General features: G+C 36.9%; 1 protein-coding gene across 1 annotated transcript; it reads right to left on the bottom strand.

Moving 5' to 3' along the window:
- Nucleotides 1-237: 237 nt before the first annotated feature.
- On the bottom strand, nt 238-26,526 carry LOC118764308. The gene is made up of 5 exons (XM_036504900.1): nt 26,164-26,526; nt 26,016-26,133; nt 17,856-17,917; nt 14,005-14,097; nt 238-1,765 (listed from the first exon to the last, which is right to left on the bottom strand). Exons 1-5 carry the CDS (start codon nt 26,329-26,331, stop codon nt 647-649), a joined length of 1,560 nt encoding a protein of 519 aa, XP_036360793.1. The 5' UTR covers nt 26,332-26,526; the 3' UTR covers nt 238-646.
- Between the last annotated feature and the right edge of the window lie 192 nt (nt 26,527-26,718).

Raw genomic sequence — 26,718 nt, 5'->3', positions numbered from 1 at the left:
GTTTCGGGGCCTACCTCTCGACAGCATCAATGCGCACTGGCCCCCCTCACTGATATGAGGCCCCGCTTGCTAGATCAGCTGGTTATGAAGAACTCAATATACTTCTAGCCATCGCTCATCGTCTCTTTTTAACCAAATCCAGTGGCTAGCCTTCTTGGATATCAGTCATGGTGGTATTGACTTTACGATGAGTTAGGCCTAACGATAACAGTTGAAAATTTAAAAGAACTCCAAAAATTTGTGAACTTACAAGTTTTTTTTATTTAAATTGAATTTCAAGTAATACCATATTAGTAGGGTAATACCATATCAGTAAGGTATCAATAAATGCTTTATTATTATTGCTCTTTTTAGTTTTGGGTCACAGGTACAATTAGTTCTCCACAGGAGCTAGCATAAATGTCTGCACAGAGTGTGGCTTTTAAGCTAATCAGTCATATAATGTTTGGAGTGAACAAAGATTGGGAGATGATGAATCATGAAAAACCAAGATGTTTTGTCTAAACCTTAACAAAAAATGTAATTTGTTCAAAAAGTGTACCAATATTTCTGTAGCCAAATCAATGAAAAATTAAATTGAATCACAAACTAAGCAAAATTTTCTCAACAAATAGAAATGCATTTATGCATTGCTCATATATCCAATTTAGCTTTTGTGGGGTAAAGTTGGACCAGCATTCTGTGAATGACGTTTAGGCCAACCAATTTTGCCACCAAGTAAATTACTGTTATACTGAATATCTAGTTTAGAGTGAAAAACCTGAAAACTGGAGAGAATTTCTTGCTCAATTTTATGAAAGTAATTACGAAGTGCAAAACCATTTCGAATTGACCTTACCAGAGTTATAAATCTTGGTCGGAACTTAGCTTCAGACATGAATTTCTGAAAGAATTTAATACGGGAAAAGACTTCTTGTTGTGGCAGAGAATGAAGATGGTGAATACTGCTATTTAAAACACTTCCACCAAGACAAAGCTGAAAGTTATTTTCCCAATAAAGTGTCTTAAGAAATGGAATAAAACAAAAGCCAACTTCACGTATGGCAATTAACTGTTTCTCTTTCAATGATGCTAACTTTAAAGCAAATTTTTCTAAATACTTTGTAGCAACTTTTTTCTTACAAGACAGGGCAGGAGACAGCGATGACAAAGGTCTAGTAAACATATGTATAACAGATGAGAAATTGTGGCTCATGGGAAATTTTGAACAATTTTCTGGCTTCTTTTTCATACAAAAATGCCGTCGTCGTTTGGAAATTTCAAAGATTATCTTAGACAAAACACTGTCTGCTTCTATTTCATTTCTCATTACTTTTGGGCATATTATTTGCTGTATCTCTCTGTTTATAGACATTATATCAGCTATGGTCAAACCTGTAGCTCGAAGTGAAGCAAAAGGGGTTTCATAACCGATATATTCTTCATCAATGTCTAGTACAATATTCTCTTGTTTTCTAATCAGCCTGCCCTGTTTTAGTAACTTCAAAGCTAGGTCTTCTTGAATTTTCTCAAAGTATATTTGTTTTTTTGTATTACACATTTTATCAGAGATAATCACAGTTTCTCTTGATTCCAGATAACAAGTTTTTATTTTGCTCTTCGAATGACTCAAACAAAAGCAATTGGCTGCAGGTTTATTACCATGTTTTTCATTTGTCACCCCAAAAAATGCAACTGCACTCTTGAATTTCTGGTTATTGTTCTTCACATCCCAGTTTGGCCACACCCATACAAAACGGTTGAAGTAGGTTGTATCCAGTGATAACTGTTAATGAGAAAATTTAAGAAAACAATGTCATAAAATGCCAACAAAAAAAATTTGTTCATATTTTCATGAAACAGTTTTAAAGAATTATAATTATCTAGTAAATCTTTCTTCTTTGGTCAACAAGTGAGATATATATATATATAGATATATAGAGACAGGTGAAGACTGCACCCCATAACATAGATTAATAGTTAACAACTTCAGGATCATGGCTCAATGGATGCCCAGAAGATGACCAGCATGGAGGAGAAGGGTCTGGAAGCTCAAGGAGCCTGTGAATGGACAGAGATTTAGAGATGTATTACTTGAAGCTTTTGATGAAATAGAGGGAGATATAGCATCACATGATGTGGAAGACAACTGGAAGTTTCTATGGGACAACCTGTTGAGGGCCACTGACCAGATCTGTGGATGGTGCAAAGTCCCTTCTCGACCCAAGGTAACGTGGTGGTGGAACAATGTAGTTGACAGGGCCATTATGGTAAAGAAACAGGCTTGGAAGGACTGGAAGAACGATGGTAGCAGGGAATTGTATCAGACTGCCAGAAGGGAAGCTAGGAGACAGGTCTATTTAGCCAGAGGGGACGCAGATAAGAAAAAAATTGCCAATGTTCTGCGTCATGAGGACCAAAGACTTGAGGTATTTCATGTTGTAAGATAGTGTGTGAGAGAGACTCATGATGTCATTGGAGAGAAATGTGTCTGCATGAATGATGGCCACCAGTACAAGTGCTCTTGGCTTGACGGGTCCTCTCAAGCACAGTATATCACCAAAGGTCTCGGTCACTTGTCATTGCCTCTGTGAGGCTCGAAGTTTGAAGATCATGCTTCACCACCTCATCCCATATTTTCCTGGGTCTGCCTCTACTACAAGTTCAAGTTCCCTCCACATTTAGAGATTGGCACTTTGTTATACAGCTGTCCTCATCCATATGCATCACATGACCATACCAACACAGTCGTCTCTCTTGCACACCAAATCTGATGCCTTTCATGCCTAAATTTTCTCTCAAGATGCTTACACTCTGTCAAATATGCACATTGATATTGCACATCCAGTGAAGCATGCTGGCTTAATTTCTTTCAAGCCTAGGCATGTCCTCAGCTGTCTCAGCCCATGTTTCACTGCCATGCAGCATAGCTGTTCACACAAAGGCATCAAACAATCTGCCATTCACTTTGAGAGAGTGGCCTTTGTTGTCAGCAGGGGTAGGAGCTCTCTGAACTTTGCCCAGCCTAATCTTATTCTCACAGCTATGCTCTCAGAACATCTACATCCACTACTCACTTAGTCACCTAGATAATGGAAGCTATCTACTACCTCTAACTGGCAGTTGATGGAGTCTATTTTCTGTACATTTTCAGCATTTATTGTACCTGTGCATCTTCCACATACAAAAGCTAGTTTCCCTGTTAACATTCCTCTAATATTGTTGCACCTTTTGTGAGTGCAGCTTATGGAGTTTCTACCTACACCTTTTCTACAACTTGAGCAGGGCCATCTACCTGAAGGGATTTGTGATTTGTCTGTCATCCTATATATTAAGACTTTGGTTTTTGCTAGGTTAACTCTAAAATACTTTGATTCTAGACCTTACTTCAATATCTGGAACTTCTCCAGTTCAGGTAATGATTCAGCTATAAGAGCAAGGTCATCAACTTAGAAGAGCTCCCAGGGGTAGCCTGTCTTGAATTCCTCTGTTATTGCCTGGAGGACTACAATAAAAAAAAGGGGGCTGAGCACCAATCCTTGGTGAATCCCTACTTGTACCCTGAATTATTCGTTGTATTCCTTGCCAACCCTCGCCTTACTGGTAGCATCACTATACATAGCTCATACAGCTTTCACCAACCACACCCTAGTTTCCACATTGACCACCAGATAAGGGATCAGGGAACCCTGTCAAAAGCTTTCTCCAAGTCAACAAAGGCCAAATACAGAGGTTTATATTGGCTATGTATTTCTCCTGCAGTTGCCTCACCAGAAATATAGCATCAGTAGTGCTTCTCCCTGGCACAAAACCTAACTGAATCTCATCTTAGCTAATTCTATCCCTAATTAGTTGGGCTATGACTCACTCCATAACTTTCATCACCTGATCCAGCAATTTGATACCTCAGTAACTATTTTTATCTAAGGCATCACCTTTACCTTTGTAGCAGTTGACTCTGGTGCTGCTACACCAGTCATTGGGTATGACTCCTTCATAAACCACCTGGTTTACAATACGAGTGACTAAACTATAACCCATACCACCAGATATTCTAAGCATCTCAGTGATGATTCCTGACGAGCTGGGGGTGCTTTTCCTGTCTTCATATCCTTAATTGCTTTATCTACCATAGAACTGTTCATTTGGGTTGCCAGTCCCTCAATTGGGTCAACCTTTGGCAGACTCTCCTCCTCCCACTCATTCTCTATATTCAGCAGTCTTTCATAATGGCAATTCCAAGCCTCTTTCTTGGCAGAACCATTACATGCAAGTGCACCATCATCCGTACAGACACATTTCTCTCCTATGACATTACAATTTTCTCTCACACACTGTCTTGCAATCTGAAACAATCTTTGGTCCTCACGTCACTGAACATAGGCAAACATCTTTTCTGCTTCTTCCTTGGCTAGATATACTTGTCTCTTAGCATCCCTTCTGGCTATCTGATACAGTATCTTGATACCCCCATTCATCCAGGCCTGTTTCTTTGCTCTAATTGCCCTGTCTACCACATCATTCCACCACCATGTTACCCTAGATATGGATGGGATTTTGCACCAGCCACAGATTTTGTCAGTGGCACTCAGCAAGCTGTCACTCAGGAATTCCCAGTTGTCCTCTATGTAACAAGTCTGTAACTCCTCTTCCCTTTCATTGAATTTCTCAGTTAGGATATCCCTAAATTTCTGACTATACGAAGGGTCCTTAAGCTTCCAAATCCTTCTTTTCCAGATTGGTTTAACTCTTGACATCCTTCTGGTGTGGAGTAAGTCACTAATGACTAGTTTATGCTGGGAGGTACATTCTTCACCAGATAGAGTCTTTGTATTTAGGAGCATCATACTGTTTGGTGAGAATGTAATCGATCTGGCTAGCACAGACACCTGATTGGTAGGTTATCAGTGGCTGGCTGGCTTCCTGAAGTTTGTGCTGCAGATCAAAAGGTTATTTGCATTACAGAACTCCAGTAGCCTTATTCCCTCTTCGTTTTGGGAGCCAAATCCATGGCACCCATGCACACCATGCAAGATACCAAGCTGCCATCTGACATGCCCATTGAAATCCGCAGCAACGAAGAGATAATTGTCACTCATCTTTGAGTTAACCTGCAGAAGAATGTTATAAAAGTGGTCCTTCTGTTCATTTGGTAGGCTCGCTTGAGGGGCATAGGCGGAGATAATTGTCACAATACTGTTCTGTAAGACTAACCTAATTTTAAGCACACTATCACCTATTCTGACTACCTCTTTTCTCTGCAAGAAGTATGCCCACGTCACCTACCCTGTCACTGTTACCTTCCCAGAAGATGTTACACCTATGCCTTGCCTGTGAGGAACTTGGCTGAAGTTCCTCTCCACCTTATCTCTTGCTGCTATTGGTTAGTCCATTATGTATAGACAGAAAGAGGTAGGTGGGTTGGAGAGACAGAAGTATGCAAGTCTTCTGTTACAGAAGCGAGGAAGAGCCCTGTTGGTGTTATATACATACATACATATATATACATTTATATATATACTAGCATTATGACCCGTCGTTGCCGGGTCATAGTGCTAGTGCATGTATATATGTGTATATATATGTGTACATATTATATGTACATCTATATATATATATCTACACATAAAATACAAAATACAAAGTTATATCTTGATATCGCTAGTGATAACAATACTCAAAATATATAACAGACTGGAATTGTAGGCCCGTCTCTTGCAGTTTCGATCAATTGTATCTTGTCCTCCATCTTGTATAGAAGTGTGGCTACAATTCAGCCTACCTCTATTTCTGGGGGGACATTTTCAATTTTTATCCAGGACGTCCTACGTCCCAGATATAAAGGTGAAAATAAAATATTTCCACTTTGCAAGGTTTGAGTCGAGTACTCCCTTGCATGCTCCATTGACTCGAACCTTGCTTCTATTGTGGCGAATTTACCACCTCTGGTTAGATATCTTTCATAGTTGCACCAAGACACTTTTCGATGGTGCTTTCCTCCATGTGTTCAAATCGTCTTTTTTCTCTACATTAAATACTTTATGGACAATAGTCCTTTCTTTAATTTAATTTTTTATTTCATTTGGTGGTGTTATCCTAGATTCACCGTCTTTGTCAGTGATCAATCCGAAATAGGTTTGTATTTCTTCCATTTTAATTTTAATGAGTTCGCACCCGCCGGTGGCTGCAGCGAAATTCATTTTTGGACTTTCTTCTATCGAAGGCATTCTAACAAAAATGCTTCCATGTAAACGGTGAAAATATTGTCAATTTCCCCAAACAGGGACACAATTCAATTTTTAAACAATAACCAAAGCTCCTTCTCCCAAAGGGAGAGGGTTACAGTTTACAATTATTTAACAAATGCAACACAGCAACGTTTCCCTTACGAGGAACCAACAAACATGATAACAATAGTTAAACAGTAATAATAATAACAACAAACCCTACGGTGAATCAAAAAGCAGTATACAGTTGAAGCTATAGTCCTTTATGTATAAGAAATAAACCAAAAGCAGTACTCAATAGAAGCGGCTGTTCGAGAAAACATACATTACATACAGCCAAACTTCATATAGATACTTAATGCTTGCTAATTAGCAGATAATCTAATGTAAAAGCCATGGTAGACGGTATGTGCACACCTCCATCTGGACTATTCCATTTCTGCACGCTAATTGTATTTGTAATTTATTCCCATTCATGTGAAACCACTTATTCAAGTTCAAGTCACTGATGCAATTTTATACCAATTGCTATTTTTACTTTTGTTATGTTGCGATTATATTATACTTTAGTTTGATTTTAATTATTATTTACTACATATAATTCAATTGTTATTATTATCTCTAATTTTTATTGTTAAAGTGAAAGTATCTGACATAAAATAGAGAAATGTTTTTGTTTCACTTTTAACACATAATACTGAAATAGTGGAGAAGATATGATATTGCTATGGGCTCGCCCTAGGCAAGAAGTTGAACATTTTTTTTGCCCATGAAACTACATGGACCCTAAGTAAGGCATGTGTAAAATTTGAATGAAATTGGTTGTGTAGTTCTCAAGTTTTAGGGAAACACACAGACAGACAGACAGACACCCATTCTCAGTTTTATATATATATATATATATATATATATATATATATATACACACATGTGCATGCTATAATAAATGCAAGTATCTGTTTAACCACAAAAGACTCTGAAATGATGTGTCTTTGAGAAAATCAAATTTGATTTCTGAAATTTGTGTCCCAAAGAGAATGTCGTCCATAAATAATAATATATATTTTGCTAAGAGAAATAACTCAACTTTTACATCTACAAGTCTCCTATTTTCTATCTGCTACAATCAGTGTATCTCTCTATTATTTACCACATTCTTTATTATTTTCTCTCTCTCTCACTCTCTTTCTCATTCTCACTCACTCTCTCTCTCTCTCTCCTCTCTCTCTGTCTATCTCTCATGCATTGTTTTCATTTTGTATAAAACCTTGTCTTTTAATATTTACTTTCATTTTCATCATAGCTATCATGTACACATCCTGTTTTCTGATTGAGTGAAAATTAACAAACCTTAACCCTCAGTTATACTTTCCTGAAATTTTTCGGGAATAAATGAATCACTAACTTGGATTTGACATGAAAATGTACAGCAATATACGAAATTTGAATATTTTCACTTAATTTTAAAATTTCAAACTCTCTAACAGCAACGGAAAAGATCACTCTATTTGTCAATGTTTTTCATTTTTCGCTTTTCTCATGGTAAACTTTTCCCTTCTCTATATATATATTTACCACATTCTCTCTCACTCTCTGTAAAAGTACACCGCTTATGCTGAGTGTGTGTGTGTGTCAGTGTATGGGTATGCATGTGTGTAAAGAATTTCATTAGGGTGACAGTAATTTAAAAACGGTATGTAAAAGATAATTTATTTTAATAGCATATTTTTCTAGTATTAAAGGATTTTTCTTACACATACACACATGCACACTTGCACACATACACACACATGAATACACATGCACACGCACGCACATACACATACACACACACACATTCATGCACACAGACTTGCTTAGTGAGGAGTGGGAGGTTAAAAATTTAAATTACAAAATATTTTTTGTTGCTTAAATATCAACAATGGATCACTGCATCATCATTCCATAAAATGTGCTTATTTGGAGAAAAATATTTAAAAAACATCATTACATGTGACAAAGTAACAAGGAAGGTACCAGGTGGTCGTGGGAAGTACTAGAAGCAACAGCTATATCTCCCTTAAATCACACACCTTTTTATCTCAAAGTTGTTTTGAAATTAAAACAGAAACAAATTACAGATTCAGATTGTCCATATTTTAAAACTATGACGCAAAAAATTATAATGGTTAATGACAATTTTGTTTTTTCGGTATATTTGGCATTAGTATTTTTCTTTTGCCCTTATTTTTGTAAATTATTTATAAATTTAACCTTTAAAGGTATTTTTTTGATATGCTGGCCATTGATAAAATTTTTTTCCTGAAAAAAATTTTATCCCACATTAGTTATAAATTTAATAGTGTTCACTTCCGAATTCTCTCACTCTGAAAGTTTCTAGTTCGAATCACACGTGTCTCGAGATGTGCCGAAGATTTTCTATTTTGGATATATTTGGGGTACTTAAGTCTGCCCAGGACTTAGTGCTTGCTTTTTCCATGGGTATGAGTAAGTATTTCACTTATATCTCACGTATTTGTCGCTGAAGAAGGGAAAATTCTTATGAATTAACCCCGAAATTGGGACCAATACGGTAATAACAGATTTTTTAGAAATTTCTATCGGCTTGTTTCAAGACGCAAAAAATTATAATGGTTAATGACAATTTTGTCTTTTCGGCATATTTGACATTAGAATTTTTCTTTTGCCCTTATTTTTGTATATGTGTATATATATATATATATATATATATGAGTGTGTGTGTGTGTGTATATATATATACACACACACACATACATATCCAAGGTAAATTGTTGCCATATTATATTTTTTATTTTGTGCATGCACATTGTTTGTTTTTGATTTTGTCAACAACACAGTATCGTAGGGTCAGATGGGTACCATCTGTGAGAAAAACAGCACCATGATGCAATTCACTCTGCCAGAAATTTGGAAACGACATGATGTACTGCTTGGCATTCATGCCAGAAGCTCCAGTATGAACATTGCAGAGTGTTTGGGTGACAATCTGAGGACAGTGCTATATGAGGACATGTACCGAGAGTGATAAAATCAAACATCCAGTCAACATCATGGTGTTTGGAGTGATCACTAGTGATGGTGATGTTATGCCTCAGTTCATTTTCCCACATGACCTCAAATTTAACATGGAGGCCTACTTCAAGTGCCTGAAGAAGGTAGTGCTGACCTGGGTCCAGAGGGTGGCTACTGGAAGACCCTGTCTAACAACAAGACTTTACACCATGCTATACAAGCAGGAGAACCAAGTCATGGCTGTCAAACAATTTCTGCAACCACATCACCCTTAACATCTGGCCACCTAACTCCACAGACTGCAACCCATTTGATTATTATGTGTGGAATGCAGTTGAGCGAGAGATCAACAAAGTTCCTTGTAACACCAAAGAGGAACTAAAGGCAAGAATTATAGCAGCATTCACCAACTTAAATAAGGAGACCCTCCTGAAAAGTTGGAGTAGATTCAGAAGTCGTCCGGAGGCCAAGGTTGAAGCCAATGGTGATTTTATTGAATAAATTTACTCTTTAGTATTTCAAGACATTTTTATGTAATTTTGGTAAATATATCTGTTAAAATGAGATGTTAGTATTATTTTCATTTTTGCATAATTTAAATGACAGTTTATTCACTGCACCTTGTATATATGTATATATGCGTATATATGTGTATATATGTGTATATATGTATATATATATATATATATATATATATATATATATACTAGCTCAGTATCCTGTCATTGCCAAGTATTGAAGTTTGTATACTTCACTGGATGTGCAATGTCAGTGTGTGCATGTACAACAGAGTCTAAGCATCTTGAGAGAAAAACTAAGCATAAGAGGTATCAGATGTGGTGTGCAAGAGAGACAACTGCACTGGTATGGGCATGTGATGCATATGGATAAGGACAGCTGTGTAAGAAAGTACCAGTCTCTAAATGTGGAGGGAATCTGTGGGAGAGGTAGACACAGAATGATATGGGACAAGGTAGTTAAGCATGATCTTCAAATGTTGGGCCTCACAGAGGCACAGACTAGTGACCAAGAACTTTGGTGATATGCCATACTTGAGAAGACTTGTCAAGCCAAATAGAACTGTAATCACAGCCAATGCCAGTGTCACATAGTAGGTACCCATAAAAAGCACCCTTCGAATGTGGGGCCTCATGGAAGCAATGATAAGTGACCGAGACCTTTGGTGATACACCTTGTTTGAGAAGATTCATCAAGCCAAGTGAAAGCATAGTTGTGGCCAATGCTGGTTTCACATGATTGGCACCTGTGCCAGTGGCACATAAAAGGTACCTATTACACTCTTGGAGTGGTTGGCATTAGGAAGGGCATCCAGCCATAGAAACCATGCCAAATCAGATTGGAACTTAGTGCAGCTTTCCAGCTTACTAGTTTCAGTCAAACCATCTAACCCATGCCAGCATGGAAAACAGACACTAAATGACAATGATGATGAACACAAATTGGTTTAAAGTTCTACTGCAGCTGTCTCAAATGCTTTCTTTAATGATGAATAGCTTGATTACAATGACTGCATCATAAAAACACTGTTTTCCTCAGATGATCAAAATTTAGTTCAGAGAATAGATTAGGAAATGTAGAACAATCTCTTTGTAAGCCATCTTCAAAACCATCCAACCCATGCCTGTATGAAAACAGATGTTACTTCCTAATGATGATGATGAAGAGGAAGATGATGAAGATGATGATGATGACAATGATGACATTTAATACAGTCCATACACACATGCACATGCAGACGCATATACACGCATGCACACACACACACACACACACACACACACACACACACACACACACACACACACACACACACACACATTTGTTGCAGTGCACCTGAGCATTATTTACAATAAGGTCATTATTATTACAGGGTTTCCCCACCCATATTCGATATTATCAGCTTCACTCTTGTCAACATCAGTCTAAATTTTGTTCTTGTTGGATTTGATTAAGTTGTTTTCAATCTTGATTTCATAATTGTTAACTTCAATTTTGGTTATCATTAACTTAAATATTATCACTGCTGGACAGAGTGAATTTTTTTATGAACAGACATTAACATCAGTGATAACTTATCACAGAATTGTAAAAGAATTTAAATATGAAATGTTTTGTGAAGGATTAAAAGTTTTGTATAATATAAATTGTTGTGTTTTACATCATCATCATCTTCTTCTTCTCCATGCTGGTCGTCTTCTGGGTATCCACTTAGCCCTGATCCTGAAGTTGTAACTACTAATCTATATTGTGGAGTGCATTCTCCACTTAGGAACATCTTGGCATTTATTAGTAGCCATCTTTCCTGTTTCCTGGTGAGGATGTAATCAATTTGCCTAGTGTGTCCACCAGATCGGTATGTGAATAGGTGACTGGAAGGTTTCCTGAAGTTAGTATTACAAACTAATATATGCATTTAGTACGTTAGAGGTAACCCTTATATACTATACTATATATACAACATGACAGAGGCAGAAATATATCCTTCAAAACTTCCATGCTTCCTGAAATTCATCAACACTATTCCTGATGTACCTATACAACTGTCCCTCTTTATGGCTCTTTTAATGTCTATTTTTCCTGTCTGTGTTTTATCCTGTATACTATGGATGTGCATCTAGCTTTCATAGCTGTTTTTCTTTACTTGACTTACTGCTATTTTCTGTCCCCTATTTTGACCTTTTCCAATGAGCTATAGTGGATCTAAGTACCGTATACCATAAGCTCATTATTATTATAACAGTTGGTCTTTTTTAAAGGCAGTGAGCTGGCAGAATTGTTAGCATATCTGACAAAATGCTTAGTGGCATCTCATCTATCATTCTGAGCTCAAATTCCAACAAGGTCAACTTTGCCTTTCATCCTTTCAGAGTCAATAGAATAAATAGCAGTTGAGCACAAGGGCCAATGTAATTGATTAGCCCCTTCACCCAATATTTCAGGCTTTGTGTCTATAATAGAAAGGATTATTATAACAGTTCATTTTGAAGGAGTCCTTACTTCACTTTGTCTCTTGTCCTTCCTGTAAACTGTCTCATTATTCCACTGTCATCTTTCTTCTGTCCTCCCCCTTTTAACCGTATCATCATTACTATCCTACTATTCTCCCCCACTCTCTCCTACCATCTCCAACCCATTTATCACTAGTCACTAAACACTCCCTACATCCACCCTTCAATCCAAGTCAATTTTTAAACTTGTCACCTATCTTCCATCCTGCCACCCATCTCTTGCTTCCCTAAACACTTTTGCAAACTCTCATCCATTCACACTAGTTCCTCTGTCCCAGCACACTTCTACTCACCTCCTCACAACTGGCACTCAGCTTGATAGTGACTACCTGTGCATCGACATTTCCCTGAGGCTTGGTCTCCAGATCTGTGAGCCTCATGAATACTGCTGTGGATCCACTGTGGATTCTTTTGGCCTCCACCCACTGCCATGTTGTCCATGCCATGCTGCCCTTAACAAGCTCATAAAGCATGGCCTAGATGTCACAGGCTTCCCTTCCCAGCTCAAGCCAGCAAGGCTAGACCAAGGGGACTGTAAAAGGCCAGGCGGCATGACAGTGTTCCTGTTCCAAGGTAGTAGGCTCCTTATCTGGGATGCCACATCCTGTGACATCTTCTTCAGCAGTAACTTGGTATTGTCAGTTACCAGCCCAGCCTCTGCTGCTCATCAGAAAAGTAAACTGTCAAGGCATCAGTCGTTCTCTGACAGGTTTATGGTCAAGCCTGTGGCAGCTGAAACCTCCAGCATTCTTCGCCCCAGACCATATCCCTGCCCACCCGTATCAGGGGTGGAGATTGTTGTCCACATGTGCAAGCCCTGTGAGTCAGAGTGACTGTTCCAGTGCATCTCCTTCACAATGCCTTTTCCATTTTGTCTGCTGGTGCCATGAGAAATGTTTTTATATTGTGAGATGCAAGATTCTCCATTAATCCTTCTAGTTAATAGACTATTCTACGACATAGTGCTGCACTATCAGGAATCACGTGTGCAATTGATACTTACAATCAATTTCTCTACAATGAGATAATACTTTTAGTCTTTTTTTTATTAGAAGCTGATCAAATAGTTGATTAAAATGACAAGTTTTATAAATTTGTTTTACAATTCCAAGGGAAGATGGCTTTACCTTGAGGAGATCCTTGGGCTTGTAGCTCCTACTGTTCATTCTCACTCTCTCTCAAAAAAAGTGAGTAAAAATGTTTCTCTCCTACAAGAACCCAATCGTCTCTCCCTCCTTCCCTCCTCCCATATTCTAGACCCTCAGATTCTTCAGACAGAACCCATCAGATCTTGTCAAACCATCCAACCCATGCTAGCATGGAAAACGATCTTTAAGTAATGATGATGGTGGTGGTGGTGGTGGTGGTAGCAGCAGCGGTGGCGGTAGTGGCGGCGGCAGTAGTGGCGGTGGTGGTGGTGGTGAGGAGGAGGAGGAGGAGGAGGAAGAGGAGGAGGAAGAGGAGGGGGAAAGAGAGGAGGAGAAAGAGGAGGAGGAGAAAGAGAGGCGGAGAAAGAGGAGGAGGAGAAAGAGGAGGAGGAGAAAGAGGAGGAGGAGAAAGAGAGGAGGAGAAAGAGGAGGAGAAAGAGAGGAGGAGGAGGGTGAGGAGGAGGATAAAACAACATACACAAACACTCATACACACATACACATGAATATACACAGACATTCAAAAATACTGGCAACACCTTGAATCTATCCATAATGGAAATAAGACACATAAAAAGTAATACAAACCAATTTAGAAGTTTTTCTGTTGAGGTTCTTAGTAACCCACTGATTAGGAAATATAGAAGTGGTTTCAAAGTCTCCTTTGTTACTGAAATAAACCTGGAAAATATCAATACAATATAAATGATACAGAAAACATGAACTTAAAGATTGTGTTGCAAGTTAAGGTTTATATAGAATTTCGTCAACACTTGACTAAACTCTAAACAATATTTCACACCTAATAAGGCGGTGAGCTGCCAGAATTGTTAACATGCTGGGCGAAATGCTTAGCAGTTTTTCATCTGTCTTTGTGTTCTGAGTTCAAATTTTGCCGAGGTCAACTTTGCTTTTCAGGGTTGATAAAATATGTATCAGTTAAACACTGAGGTCGGTGTAATTGACTTACTTCCTTGCTTGGACTTGATGGCCATGTGCCAAAATTTGAAATCAATATTTCACAGCTAATACAAGGATGGAGGTGTGGCTGAATGGTTAAGAAATCTGATTCCCAATCACATGGTTTTGAGTGTCTCTACATGACACTTTGGGCAAATGCTTGCTACTATGGCCCCAGGGTGACTGAAGTCTCGTGAGTGGATTTTATGGATGGAAACTGAAAGAAGCCCATTGTCGTCATCATCATTGTTTAATGTTCACTTTTCCATGCTCATATGAATAAGCTGGAATTCAGTGAACTAAAAAACTGATCAACTGAAATTATTCAAATAATTACTAGACAAAAAAACTCCTTCTAGAAGCATTTAAAACCTAAAAATAACAAAGGAAGGAAATAACTGCAATAAGATGAGTTTATCAAATAATTTGAACAAAGTAGTCAATATAGAAGATAAAAGTACATCTGGTGTTTAAAACCAACTTATAAAAGTAACATCCAAGTTTTTTCAGTTGTAGTTCACCTCAGGGAAGCATATTCTATTAATTTGTCACAACTAGAAGTGATCATACTTAGCCTTTAATATGGAGCATATTCATACATTTCGTACTGTCACTGCTTTCATAGATGAGTTAAATTTACTAGATACACTAAACTGCTGTAAACATCAGGTACATTTTTTAAACAACCTCAACAAGTACAGCAAAAATTGGATCAAATGGATGCCACTGTTTCTGGTTTATTAAATCAACAGCAGTAATCAAACACTACATTTTACAGCTTCCAGCTTCTGTGAAATTGCATTTAAAGCCAGAGTTGTAACATTTATAGGTAAATCAGGCAAAATAATTTTAATATTAAACACATTTTCTGGAAATTAGTCTTGTTATGTGTATTCTAAAAGACATTCTCTTATTTGAATCTCTGAGAGTGAATTTGAAGGAAACTCCTTGATCACTAGCTTGAACTTGATATACAACTCAGAGTCCTCACTACCCTAACCACTGGCTAGAAGCTGGAACATGCAGAAAATTCAACCACACATCCATTCTAGCTGACCCCAACAGCTAGAATAGCTTCTCAAATTTCCTTCTTTCTCACCTGACATCATTTTCCTTTTGGCTTCCAATCATATTCCTTAGCCATTTCCTTCCTTTCACCTGACATCTTTGGTACATGATCCACTATACCACAAGCCCTCCTGATTTAAAGATCACTTCACAAAACCCTCATTCTATTTCAAAGTTGTGCACCCATCTCCGTAGATGTCACTCTCATTGTGACCTTTGTAAATTCATGGTGCTAGTCTCACCCTCATCTTGTCCTTCATCACACTGCATTCCATCAATTCTACTCCCATCTTACCAACTGATCGCATCCATTCCTTCTACTATATCAACACTATCCGCAACCTTGTTATTCATAATTGCTTCTCATTGACATTCTCTGTATCACCATCTCCACTATACTAATACCTTTACACTTAATCTTCTTTCCATTTACTACCCTTAAGCTGGTTATTTCACTCCAACTTTCAACCATCTCTTAGGTCATTAAGGTTATTGTGCAGCCTATGTCAAACAGAACAGACATTTACAATTGTTTTATTAATCTAGTAAATTTGATTGATTTACAAAAGAAGTAAAACCTATGAATATATTCTATAGTATGAAAAATTAACACTGCTAACACAAGTAATTTATGCAAGAGTAATTGATATACACAAAAATAGTAATGAGTATAGTGGGTTTGATTATAATTACAAACAATATTAATGAGAGCAAACATCTCAGGAAAATGTTTGCATACTAGACACATATATTGTAAAGTCTCACATACCTAAGACATTGAGCTGAAAAATTATACTACAATTTTGCCATTAATTCTAATTGCTTGATTGATCTCAGATGATCAAAACTTTTCATTAACTTAATTTATTTATGTGAGACTTCACCATATATCATCATCATCATCATCATCATCATTGTTTAACGTCCGTTTTCCATGCTGGCATGGGTTGGACGGTTTGACTGATGTCTGCAGAACCAGTGGCTGCACCAGGATCCAATCTGATCTGGCAATGTTTTTACAGCTGGATGCCCTTCCTAACGCCAACCACTCCAAGAGTGTAGTGGATGCTTTTTTACATGCCTGGCATCAATCACGTTCGGATAGTGCTTTTTACGTACCACCAGCATGGGGGCCAGTCAGAGGATACTGGCATCGGCCAATATATATATATATATATATATATAGAGAGAGAGAGAGAGAGAGATAGAGAGAGTGTATAGGCGCAGGAGTGGCTGTGTGGTAAGTAGCTTGCTAACCAACCATATGGTTCCGGGCTCAGTCCCACTGCGTGGCATCTTGGGCAAGTGTCTTCTACAATAGCCCCGGGCTGACCAATGCCTTGTGAGTGGATTTGGTAGACGGAAACTGAAAGAAGCCTGTTGTATATATGTATATATATATGTATGTGTGTGTATATGTTTGTGTGTCTGTGTTTGTCCCCCTAGCATTGCTTGACAACTGATGCTGGTGTGTTTACGTCCCCGTCACTTAGCGGTTCGGCAAAAGAGACCGATAGAATAAGTACTGGGCTTACAAAGAATAAGTTCCAGGGTCGATTTGCTCGACTAAAGGCGGTGCTCCAGCATGGCCGCAGTCAAATGACTGAAACAAGTAAAAGAGTAAAAGCGAGTACATTGCCATAATCTATCAGGTTAAAAATATAGAAATTTGTTGTGGGAGCCAAGATCTTAAATATCTATCCAGTTTTGCATAAATGATAAGTGTGTCAATAAAACTAGAAATTTGTTTTTCTTTAAAAACATAACTTTTACCAAATCCAGTCATGTACAGATAACTTGAATGCTTTCTTTAAAGCCATGGAAGCAAATAGGAAGGGAGAAACAGAAGAAATATTTTACTAGCTTGCTCTTTTCTGTTATGTTTTTTTAAACTAAACACAAAGTATACTGATATATATAGATACACACACACACACACACAAACACACACACACATATATATATATATTACATGTTCATAGGATCCCAGTAATCTCTCATTTATATACCAGTCTATTTCCCAATAAATGACATTAGTTTATGGCAGCATTAAGTCTATGGAAGACTAAAAGATTATCTTATGAACAACATTGGCTTATAGCTGTTCTGTTATAAGATGCAGTGAACTCATAGCTGAGTGCCTGAATAACCCCTAATTGCTTCATTGGAGCCTTGAATATGAAGTGCAATTTATTTGCGAAATAATTACATTTGCACCTATATAGGGAATGACATCAACAATGAGAAAGTCAATACAGCAATGCCTAAGTGAAGACTAAAGGTTAAAAAATATTTCATTAAAACATCTAGATGGTTTGGATAGAACTTTAAAAATTATTTCCACAATTGTTATGTACAGTTCTATTGAGAAAGCATAGTTATCAATTCAGACAAGATTAATAAAGACATACCAACGTGTTTCCATCGTTTCTTATAATCCCTGCATTCTGAGCATCAGCCCAGTATGATAATGCTGAAAAAGTAAGAAAGTAAACAACAATGTATTTTTTTGATTTGGCAACTATATAAGACTATTTTGTTTGAAATATGTTGTAATTTAAACAAAATGTCCAACATTGAGTCTGCTTAATCTTTCAATTTCTTTTCTCAACACTTAATTCTCCTTACTTCTGCACGGTTTCAACAAGAGAACATAAACCAGAGTTTCAATGGCATATCAGTGGCTGAGATAACAACACTCCACCTGAATGGGATGCTGGTCTGTCTCAGGGTTGACTTTCCAGGTGTTGTTGGAATTCATTTACAGTTGAATGGACTGGAGCAATGTGAAATGAGATATTTTGCTCAAGAACACAATGCACCACCTGGTCCAGGAATCAAAACTACTATCTTATGATCATAAGTGCAACACCTGAAACACTGGGCCAAACACCTTCAGACTTAAAAGGTAACTCTTAATTAAAATCATGGAAATCTTTCCAAGCTCTTTGTCTCAGTATAAAATATTAATCTCAAAAATATAGAACCAACTGACACTCCATTGGTTAGGGCAATGAGGGTTCCAGTTGATCCGGTCATTGGAACAACCTGCTCATGAAATTAACATGCATGTGGCTGAGCACTCCACAGACATATGTACTCTTAACATAGTTCTCAGGGAGATTCAGCATGACACAGACTGTGACAAGGCTGACCCTTTGAATTATTGGTACAACTCATTTTTACCAGCTAAATGGAGTGGAGCAACGTGAAATAAAGTGTCTTGCCCTTACAATCATGAGCTGAATACCCTAACCACTAAGCCACACACCTTCACAAATATAGAATAGACAAAATACATTTCAAAAAGTTGGGTCTTTTTATTTGGCTCAGGAAATACTTCACCTGCTGACCCTCTACAAGAGACAAATTTGTTTCATGCTCAGTACTGCTCATAACCCACTGATGCTGATTTTCTGTGCCATATAACATTAAGTACAATCTTCAAAAGTAGCCAGCTGGGGAACGTTAATTCTTAATTCCAATTTTCCAATCTTTCATAATTTTGTTTTTAGTATTCTGTTTCATTTCCAAACCTTACACCAAACACTTCATTCAACTAATGCTTTATTTCAGGAATTGCAATATTTTGAAAATTCCAAATTCCAACTTCTTAGGGTAATCTGCTTGTTATTCTGTGTATGAAAAGAATAACAAAATTTATTTACATCTGTTTACTTTTCATCATGTAGGTCTTATTAACTATTGGTTAACTGCATTAGATTAATTTTATATTTTCTAATATTTACTGTCTGTTAAGGCAGCAAGCTGGCAGAATCATAAGTGCACCAGGCAAAGTGCTTAGCGGCATTCTGTCCTTCTTCACATTCTGAGTTCAAATTCCATTGAGGTTGACTTTGCCTTTCATTCATCTGGGGTCGATAAAATAAGTACCAGTTGAGTACTGGGGTCAATATAATCAATTTACCCCCTCTCCAGAAATTGCTGGCCTTCTGCCAAAATTTGAAATCAATATATGCTGTTTGTGCATAAAATACCGATTGCACACACACAAATACACCCCACTCACACACTACTTTACATTTTATTCAGTCCCTCACAGCCCCATCACCAATTTCACCATCAGAATTGAAAAGCTTTTCGTGATAATATCACCTATCTATCTATCTTATAGGTACTAATGGTAAATAACCTTAAATTTCTGTCGGAAAAATTAAGTGTCTCTCCCTATCAATTGATCTATCTATCATGCAAATACTAATGGTAAATAACCTTAAATTTCAGCCAGAGATATTATGAAAGGATTCTCTATCAATCGATCTATATAGTTAATATATGTATTGATGGTAAATAACTTTCAATTTCTTTCAAAGATATTTTGTAGGGTCTTTTTATCGATCTATTTATATTTTTAGCAGTAATGGTAAATACGTCTTTAATTCTCATCAAGGATATTATGAAAGAGATGCACAATGTGTGTGGCAGAAATAGCAGTGGTTGTCTAACACTGGCAATAGCTATAATGTTTTTTTATGCACCAAATAGCCATATGAGAGTTTTCTATCTTGGAAAATATTGCAGTATTTGTATGTTCTAATACAACAGCCACTTTTAAGTGGTGAATATTTTACCTTTTATATATTTGTGTGTGTGTGTGTTAGATAAAGATAGTATTGGCCAGTCTATGGGATTACACTGGGTTTCATGTCCATAAAGTGCTTAACTTTATGGCATTTCTTCAGAACTTGGTGGCCAAAGAACGAAGGGACTCCACACATAATCTAATGGAAGATTCTAGAAAAGCCAGGCTCCTACATCAATGGGAGCTAGCATTGCAAGCTGTGCATAGTTGAATGGGAGAGAATATTAAAGAACTCCCTTGATCCAGGGAACATTTTAAATTCCAGGACAGAAGTCTTCAGACCCTGCTTATGCTTCAGGAGATTCCTACATAAGTTCTGGAACCTACAAGCTGACAATGTCGATTAGAGATAGTGGTCTAAGGGAGACAATCCCTTGCACTTAACCCATCTCTTTTGTCCATGTTTTCAACAACTAGCCAACTAGCTACGAGGTCTTTTCTCTCCCCACTTTGGAAAGAAGTTATAGGCCACCAACCATTAGGAACTGAAGAAACTTCTCTACAGCTAATCGCTTTATGGATATGAAACCCTGGGCAACCTCATAGACTTCTCTTTTGGATTTATGATTTCCTGTCGATATATATATATATATATATATAAAAGTAATTTTAGAGACAGAACTACCTTCAACTCAATCAATACTGAAAGGTTTTATACTCGACCACTCCATAAAATGTTAAAAATTAAATCTTATACTAACTATATATATTCTGAATCCTGTATTTTCCATTTATAAGACTACATGTGTTTCGTGAAAGTACGTCGGTATTGATTAGATACGAGGTATTTAGTTTCAGTACTTACTCGGGTCGACATACTTCCAATCTTCAGGTCTGGATTCCTCAACATTTTTCACTACCCCTATCTCTTATATACTTAGATGATACTCTATATCTTCAATATAATCTTACTTAACATGTACAAATGAATAGAAATACAAATAATAAATAAAAATGATAACTGAATATTAAAAATTTAAGGAGTAAAAATTTAAGGAATAAAAAATAAAATAAAAAGTTAAGGAATAAAAACTCAAGGAATAAACATTTAAGGAAAGAAACATTTAAGGAAAAAAGCATTTAAGGGAAAAAATTTTAAAGAGAAAAAAATACAAAAATTACGAATAAAGGTTCTGAATAACGAATAAAGATTTGCGAATAAACAAATACGAAATAAAAATGAAATGATAATGAGACAACAATGAAATTATAATGAAATAAAAATAGAGACGAAAATAAAACGAATATTAACTTATCTTTTCTTTCCTTGGCAAAAATTAGACAAAGCTACATCTTGCAAATACGGTAAAATCTGTGTTTGATAATACCTATGTATAGGAGGTACTACAAATAAATGTCAGAAAGTACACACACATATATATAAATGTATGTGATGTAGATATTGTAGTAATGAAGTCAAATCAAATAGTGGTATTTTAAAATCATCTAGTATGTATGTTTCAGATTTGCATAATAGGAAATGCATCCATTACCCAAACCTTCCTCAGTTAAGACATTCCAAAATATTTTGACTTCATTATCACAATTTATAGAACTCAATACCCACAAACTAGTTGATCTAGACTCCACTTACACAAATACTCTGACAACAATTTGGGGATGGGGTGTATTCTTTGTATATGAGAATGTATACATGTTTGTATTTATCTTTACGTGTGTGTGTGTGTGTGTGTGTGTGTGTGTGATGTATAAATGTCCAGACACCTTCACTCATAAATGTACCTGTGTGTTTGTATGTCAATCCTCACAGAGGAGATGATAAAGGACTGAGGCAACTGGTGAAATGCTTGAGAAGATCCATCCAACAAAGTTAAAATCCATGTCCATGACCCCTCCTTCTCCCACAACTCACCCATGCTCACCACCACTGTTTCTCCCTCCTCTCCATTCTTCTCTACTTTCTCACATACTTACCTGCACACAATATACCCCTGTTAAATCCCTTCCTTTCTCCCACACTTTTAGCTCTCACTTTCCTTTTGAAACCTTGTGAACTAACACACCTACTCATCCTCTCCAATCTTTAACTTGAGTGTATGGCCTCTGCCCCCTCCTCTCTGTCACATCTTCACTACCTATCTCTCTCTCTCTCTCTCTCTCTCTCTCTATCTATCTATCTATCTATCTATCTATCTATCTATCTATCTATCTATCTATCTCCTTCTGAGGTAGCCATGTCTCTCTTCTAATGCGAGATGACCTTTTCTGTCCCTCAATATTACTCCCCACCAATTGAAAGGTCTTATCCTGCAAGTTACTTGGTAACTTCACTGCTGCTGGTGTCGTAAAAAGCAGCCAGTACACTCTGTAGTTGTTAGCATTATGGAGGGCATCCAACCAAAGAAAAGACACCAAAACAGACAACAGAGCTTGGTGTAGTCTTCTGACATGCCAGCTCCTGGCAAACTGTCCTATCCATACCAGCATGGAAAACACAAAATTAAATTATGATGATGATGGTAGTGATGAAGCCAAGTGAAATCATAATTGTGGCCAATGCCAGTGACACATAACAGGTATCCATGCAGGTGGCAAGTAAAAAGCACTCTTTGAATCTGGGGCCTCATGGAGGAAATGATAAATGACCAAGATCTTTGGTGGTATGCCATGCCTGAGAAGACTCATCAAGCCATGTGAAAACATAGTTGTGGCCGATGCTAGTGTCACGTAACTATGAGATAATGCATGGTTAATTCAAAACTGTGAATACATAAGCATTACATTTGACAGAATAATCTGAATGCTAAAGAGTTAAGGGATTAGAAGTATTTTTCCCCTCTGAAAGAAACAGTAAGAGTAACCACTCCTTTCTTCAAAGTCAGTTCAAGTATTTCTTAGAGGAATTTAACCTACTTTTTAGATAGATCTTCTATAGTACCATAAGTAACCTAAAAGAAACTTTGATTCAAACCTCTGAATGACCTATATATGCTCTGTTTAATATCTTCTAGAACCAGTTTTAAATATATGCTCCAGTGAACATGAACAATAATATACTCAAATATATTTCTTGGTAGCTATTTAATTCAAGTATTGATGTAGGTAGTCATTGTTTATGTTATTGCTTTACTAGTGGTTAACATTATTCTGTCCCAGTCCCTAAAGACCCTAAACAATAACAAAAAATTCTCACACTAAATATAATGAATCTTATCAGAGAGCATCAAATCATTTTTAATACTCCTTTGTCTATCATACCTCAGAAATATCCTCACCATACTTTCCTCTACCCAGACCATAAAAACCTTTCTCAAAACTAGCTGATTAGCTGAAATTTAAGAATTACTGTCAGCTCTTTTCTTGTAAATATATACATAGTAGTTGTCACCCAGCCTTTGCCCCCATCTATACTGTATACAAATGTACTCATAAGACATCTATTGTAATGCCTATGAGTCAGGTCGTAGTTAAAGTCTGCTGGTCACCACTCTGCATAACAACCTGATTTGTCATTGCTCTGATGTTTCCTGTTCACTGGAGCAGGAATTTTTGGCTGCATTGCTTTGAATTTGTTCTGTTAACACCTGGTCAGTTAAGTGGGCTTTTCTGTAGGCTTCTGTTGTTTCTGCTCTGGTGTCTTGAATTTCCTCAAGTGGGTTTACCTGGTTGTTTCAAACTGAAATCTTACTTCTCATTGCTCTTGTGACTCCACAATATTTTGTTGTCTCTGAGATGGAGCCTGTCCTCACTTTCTTCTTGTGTTTCTCAAGCCCTCTGACTTCTGAAGCATTGGGCTTCAGATGACTGAAAAGTATTACGTTGTCTTCTATGCATCATACTGAATGTTCTAAAGTGAAATATTTAAAAATTCAAAATAAAATAGAATAATGACACACACACATACATGCGCACACACACACGCACACACATGTGCATGCGCACACACACACTATCAGGACAGTAAATACACCTCCCCAGGAAGACCTACAGTCATTCTGGCAGGGAATCTGGAATGTAAACAAAGAACACAACCATAATGCAACATGGTTAAATGACCCACAAAGTGAGTACTGAGTAAACACCTCTCCCAAAACATATAACATCACCAGTGAAACACTCCTGACAATTATTACAAAACTGCTGAATGGAAAATCTTTTGGGAGAAACCTGATAGTAAGCTACTGGTATAAAAAACTCATGTTCTACAGGGAAATGGATGGTGAGTTAGATACACCAGATTGGTTGACGGTTGCACAGATTACTCTTATTCGCAAGAACAAAGAGACTCATGAAGCCAAAAGCTATAGGCATATTGCATGTCATAATGTCAAGAACAAACTGTACACAGGCTGTCTGAATATGTTTCTCCATGACCATTGCCAAACAAATGATGTAATAAGTGATGAACAGGCAGGAGGAAAGAAAGGAGTCTGGGGCTATGCTGGACAGCTTCTCCTCAGCAAAGCTGTCCCTAAGGAAGCCAAGCAATATCGCCATAATCTCTTAATGATATGGTTACACTACAAGAAACCTTTTAACTCTGTGCCTCACTCATGAGTGATAAAATCATGATACCATGTCAAAGTACCAGCTACTATAGTGAATGCCATTGAAAGGCTGACTGCAACATTATCCACACATTATTCCTTGCAAAAAGTCTACAGAGATGGATGTTAGAGCCATCACATTGAATCTGGTCCTGAATGAAAACTTTTGCTACCACTTGTACAAGAGGTGCAAGAGACAAATTCTGACAACCAAGGCCAAAGAGAACCACTTGATGCTGGCAGTGAAGCTGCTGAGGATGGTGGTCAAACACTGGCTGGAGAGGATTGCTGCTGGAAGGCCGTGTGTGACAGCAAGATTCAGCTCCTTGCTGTAAATCCAGAAAGGATTAGAAGTGGTTGTCAGAGAATTTACATGACTTCACCGGCCCCAATTTTTGGCCTTGTAATTGCTCTGGTTGTAGTCCCATGGATTACTATGTGAGAAGCATGTTTGAGAAAAACACCAACTGTACTGCATGCAGCACCAAAGCCAAGCTGGTAACCAAGTTCAAGGAAATTGTCAAAAGATCTTCCCAGGGACACAGTGAAGAATGAATTTGTTGGGTCCTAAGGCTCTTTTGAGACTGTGTTGGAAACTAAGGATGCTACTCTGAGTAAACTGATATCTCCCAGTCATAATCTAGCAGGTATTTTTTGATCTTGAAAATACTTTTAAGTTTGGATGGGATACTGTGTTTTCCTTTTATGTAAACTGCCAAATTTAGCCTAAGGACCCTATGTATATTTTGATTCCTTATTTTTTTATCTTTATATATTTATTATATATTTTTATGATTTTATTGCTTATATGAGAAGAATTTTTTCATTCTATCTCAGTTCATTATAGAGAAAGACGGAATGCTACACTAACTAAAAAAATTTGTTGTTATAAGAAATAGGAAAATGGCACGTAAAAAAATCAGGTACTTATTTGAAAAGTCACCTGAGGGGATGCATCTACACCAATAATGCATGATAAATGATTGTACTGCATCTCACCAGTAAAGTACGGGTGCATGATGAATCAAAACGATCATGGTGATTTTGAATAAACAGTCTCATGAATTCCTCTACAGACACAAAGAAATTCCTGAAGTAAATCCAGGAGAATATATTTTCATACTGTTGTTGACATCAGGTAGCCAAATACTATGAACAGGCTTTAAGCAACATACTACAAGGTGTCTACCCAAATATAAAATTATTACTATATATATATATATATATATATATATATATATATATATATATTATATTATATTATATTATATTATATATTATAATATATTATATTATATATATAATATAGATAATATGTATGTGTATATTATGCACATAAATATATGTGAATGTACATGTATATACACATAAATAAATGCATGCACATCACACAGATACAAACACCACGTTCATTCATACATTGGTTTTGTGGTAAGAAAAAATATAAAATCTTTTTCTACCTTGGTGTTGATCTTCTATAATAGAGACTCTCAAAGTTGGACGTGTATCCTTCTTTATAACTGGAGCATGAACCAATGGTGTGGGAACCACTGGAACAGGAACCACTGGAGCAGGAACCACTGGAGTAGGAACCACTGGAGCAGGAACCACTGGTACACGTACATGGATGTTATGTACTTTCTTCATTATTCTCTGTTTAAGATATCTGCGATGTTTAAAGCGGATGTATTTTAAATATGCACTACAAAGAATTAAGGATATATTCAGGAGTAGGAAACACGCCAGCAGAGATTTTTTTGATGACCAACCCCTCATGTTTCAATATATACTCTTTACACAACTGTCAACGTGTTTTGCTCAAGTGAATTGGGAGCAACAATCAGTAGCTCTGATATAAGACAAAGATATAAAATAAGCTGTGTTATGAATAAGTACACTCCCAATTTAAAATTATGACGAATGGCTTGTAAACAGAAACAAATCTTATATCTTTTTTCAGTTCAGATCAGTATTGATCAAATACACTTATGATCAAGTGTTCAAGTTATGGCTGCTATCCCATCTCTTTTCTTTTACTTTATCTTATTCTTTTATTTTTTTTTATGCAGACAATATATCATGTATCATTTTTTTTTTTTTTTGAGGGCAGTAGGGAGTAATTAGAGGTGATTAGATTTAGTAAGAAGACTGTTTCCAGTCTAG

This window comes from Octopus sinensis, linkage group LG7 (genome assembly GCF_006345805.1).
Source record: "Octopus sinensis linkage group LG7, ASM634580v1, whole genome shotgun sequence".
NCBI lineage: Eukaryota > Metazoa > Mollusca > Cephalopoda > Octopoda > Octopodidae > Octopus > Octopus sinensis.
This window is presented reverse-complemented; position numbering and strand designations above follow the sequence as displayed.

Coding starts and splice junctions, on each gene's coding strand:
- LOC118764308 (XM_036504900.1), bottom strand. CDS start 26,331: ATGAGGGGTTGGTCATCAAAAAAATCTCTGCTGGCGTGTTTCCTACTC. Junction 17,918..26,015: donor TATAGAAGATCAACACCAAG/GTAGAAAAAGAT, acceptor TTACTTTTTCAG/CATTATCATACTGGGCTGAT. Junction 1,766..14,004: donor ACAGAAAAACTTCTAAATTG/GTTTGTATTACT, acceptor TCTCATTAACAG/TTATCACTGGATACAACCTA.